The sequence below is a fragment of the Muntiacus reevesi genome, chromosome 8, assembly GCF_963930625.1.
Source record: "Muntiacus reevesi chromosome 8, mMunRee1.1, whole genome shotgun sequence".
Classification (NCBI taxonomy): domain Eukaryota; kingdom Metazoa; phylum Chordata; class Mammalia; order Artiodactyla; family Cervidae; genus Muntiacus; species Muntiacus reevesi.
The window spans coordinates 10253280-10256498 of NC_089256.1; the positions used below are offsets into that span (position 1 = coordinate 10253280).

Below are 3219 nucleotides of genomic sequence, written 5' to 3' on the forward strand. Positions count from 1 at the left end.
CTAAAGAATGGACTTGTAATCACAGTGGGGGAAGGGGAGGGTGGGACGAATTGAGAAGGTAGCATTGACACATATACGCTATCATGTATAAAATAGATAAATAGTGGGAGGTTGCTAAATAACACAGGGAGCACAGCCTGGTGAACTAGAGGAGTGGGATGAGGGGAGGAAAGGGAGGTTCAGGTAGGAAGGAATACATATAAATATATGTAATTGTGACTGATTCACATTGTTGTATGTCAGAAACCAACACAAATTGTAAAGCAATATTCCACCAATTAAAAAATAAATTTAAAAATTTTTTTAAAAAGAAAAATCTGCAGCCTGCATCCAAAAAGGATCTATTCGTATGATTCTACCGGTGCGTTCAGTATATACACAACCAACATCGGAAGACTCTGTCCTGATGCCCGTTCACGTGCCCAGGAATCGTGGGAGGCAGTGGCTTCAGGGAACAGGCATCTCCGGGCCTTGCAAGGAGAACCAGGAGGGCGACAGGGGCGCTCCTGGGGACTTGGACTCGGAGAAGGAGGTAGAGGTTGGAGTGGTGAGTCAGGAAAGGGCTCCAGAAGGTGCAAGTCCAGGCTGTCGGCGTGCTGAGGAGAGCCTCTCTCTGGACTAGGATTGGAGGCCCGTGGGGAGGGCTCTGAGACTAGGTCTAACAGGTCAAAGTGAGTCAAACTTCCAGCAGAAGAGCGGAGCCCGGCGACTGGGACTGAGGCAGCATCCATCTCGCCCAGCACGAAGTCAGCGTCAGCATTTGCATCCTCCTTGCTGGCCTCTCCCTGGCAGGCGATCTCTGGGACAGCGGCACAGGAGAATCCCGGCTCCAGAGCCACGTACTCCCCGCGAGGGCTCAGGAGAGCGCCCGGTTCTAGGCCCTGCCCCCACGGCCCTTCCACACCCGAGCCCACAAGAGCCTCGGGGACCAGCATGAGGATGCGACCTCCGAGACACACTTGCCTCACAGACGTTGGCTCGGGCTCCAGCAGCAGTTCGACGTCGTCCAGGAGCACGTGCAGAGCACATCCCGCCGGCAGGACAGCCACGAAGATGAGGGTGTCCGCCGTCGGCGACCAGGTCAGGTTATCCCGGCTGGGCGCCGCCTCAGACTCGGACTTCGGGCGCGCGGGCTCCTCGGTTCGGCGGCGCTTGGCAGGGCCGGGTCCTCCGTCCTGCGGGTCCCACGGGTCCTCAGGGTAGGCGGTGGGACTGCGCGGTCGGCTGCCCATCATGTGAGTGTCGCCGCGGGTCTGGGACATGGCGGAAGGCGACAGAGACCTGTGACAGGTCGGCCTGACAGGTGAGGCCGACGCGGGGTGGTGGGGCGCAGGAACGCAGGATGAGTCTTCGGAACTCTGGGCTGCCTCTGGGGAGTCAGTCAGTCGTGGCTTCGAGGGGAGCTGCTGCCTTCAGACTTGCGAGTTTGAAGCTTCAGCTCCTCACGTGGACGGGTTTGCACAGGAGTGCGCCAAGCGTGTCGTGAGTGAAGCCGGCGGAACCTGAGTCGCAAAGCAGCCTCACGCTAAGCCCCGCCCCTTCCTAGGCTCCGCCTACAGAAATGGAGCAGTCTGTGAAGCCAAGAGTCCTGGCCCTGGTGCGTAGTTCAGTGTAGATTCTTTCATAGGCCTGAAGGGGGCGGAGCAATCGTGCCACTCCTGGGTGAAGTCCTTGGCTTGCTTTGCTCGTGTTGACCTCAGATGCGGAAAACCTTAACCGGAAAGCCGATTACATTTCAAGTCCCACCACTGGAACGCTGCACCAGGACCCTGAAATGTAGTTCCTTCATCCCCTGAGACCTCGCCCTGGCAGTGACCTCATATCTTCTTTTGGCCAGATAGTGAGGTGAGGTTTTGGATGACATCCTTAAGTCTACGCCTGAGTTCTCAATGACTGCCAGATCCTTGCAGCGGTATCGAAAGGGAAAGCGGTGTTAGAAGTGAGTGTCTGACTAGCAACTGCTGCACGATCAGCTTATGTATGTATCAGTTTAGCAAGATGGTCATTGTTACACTTCCATCACTAAACCAGGAGTTTATTGTATTGAATTTGACCTACACTACACTCAGAGGTGTATCTGTTGCAGCTCAATTGTCGTGCCGAAGGAAGAACCAGTTGGCCAGGAGCCCGGAAGTAGCAGAGGGTTCTTTGACCGGTCAGGCTCCCCTCCAGGTGTTGCAGGCGGCAGAGCCTTTAATGTGGGTGTCACTTTAAAGGCGCGTCTATGCTACAGATCCTGGTCGCCAAGTGAAGGTTGCCACAATTTATCCAAAGTAAATAGGAGAAAGCACTCAAAAATTACTTTGGAACACTGCTACTACTGCTATAGGTAATTCTTTCATACAGTTTCAGAAGAAGGTGAAATACTTCCCTTTGTGCCCTTTTACCACGTGATTGCTCACTTTGTCCCTTTTTACAAAATAGCTTTAATGGTGTTATTTTTAGAGCCGCATAATATTCCTTCATTCAGAATTCCATTAAAATCAGGCTTCCCTTGATGGACATTTAAGCTAGTGATCTGTGAATTGGCAGACACTGCCCTTCTCTGGCCAGTTAGTGTAAAATGCAGATTCTGTGCCACATCCCAGAACCACTGATCAGATTTCCAGGAGCCATGGGCACAGAAATTCTCCTCAAGCAGCTCCACAAAGATTCTGTTTGGGGCCCGAGTTTAAGATGACAGAACTTGTTTTCATTCAGCATTTGAGGGGTTCAGGAACAGGGCAGTGTATGATCGAGGTGATATCCCAGCCTGTTGGTGACAAAGTCATGAAGGAAATTCAACCTTCCTGGGCCTGCCTTCAGTGGTTTCTCCTATCCTCCTTCCTGCATCCACTCTCATGATTTCATTGCAGTGTCTTACCTGTGGGCTAAGAAATTCCCCATATAGATCAGGAGTCTTGCTGAGGGAACATGAAGGGGCTGTAGACAGTTTCCAGGGCATAGCCTACCAGGAACATGAGTTCTTATTGGGTGAACATGGATGCCACAGGCACCTACTTCTATATTCCCAGGTGATGGGAGCAGCTGCTGTTCTCCTGTTGTTTGCACAGAAGGCAGGATAGGAAGATGCGAGGAGATGTTGCGCAGCTTGCAGGAAACATCTGCTTTGGTCCTGGAGAATTCTTTTGACAGTGCTTGAACATCCCATGATCAGAGAACATTCAATGGGAACTCCATTCAGGACAGTCAGTGTGGACATGCTGTATTTTGAGGGAC

The 3219-nt window shown here is 52.5% G+C and overlaps 1 protein-coding gene across 1 annotated transcript; it reads right to left on the reverse strand.

Annotated features, from left to right (window-relative positions):
* Positions 1–341: 341 nt before the first annotated feature.
* On the reverse strand, positions 342–1262 carry LOC136173566 (proline-rich protein 23C-like). The gene has a single exon (XM_065943252.1). The coding sequence runs from the start codon at positions 1260–1262 to the stop codon at positions 342–344; it is 921 nt and encodes a 306-aa protein (XP_065799324.1).
* Positions 1263–3219: the final 1957 nt, after the last annotated feature.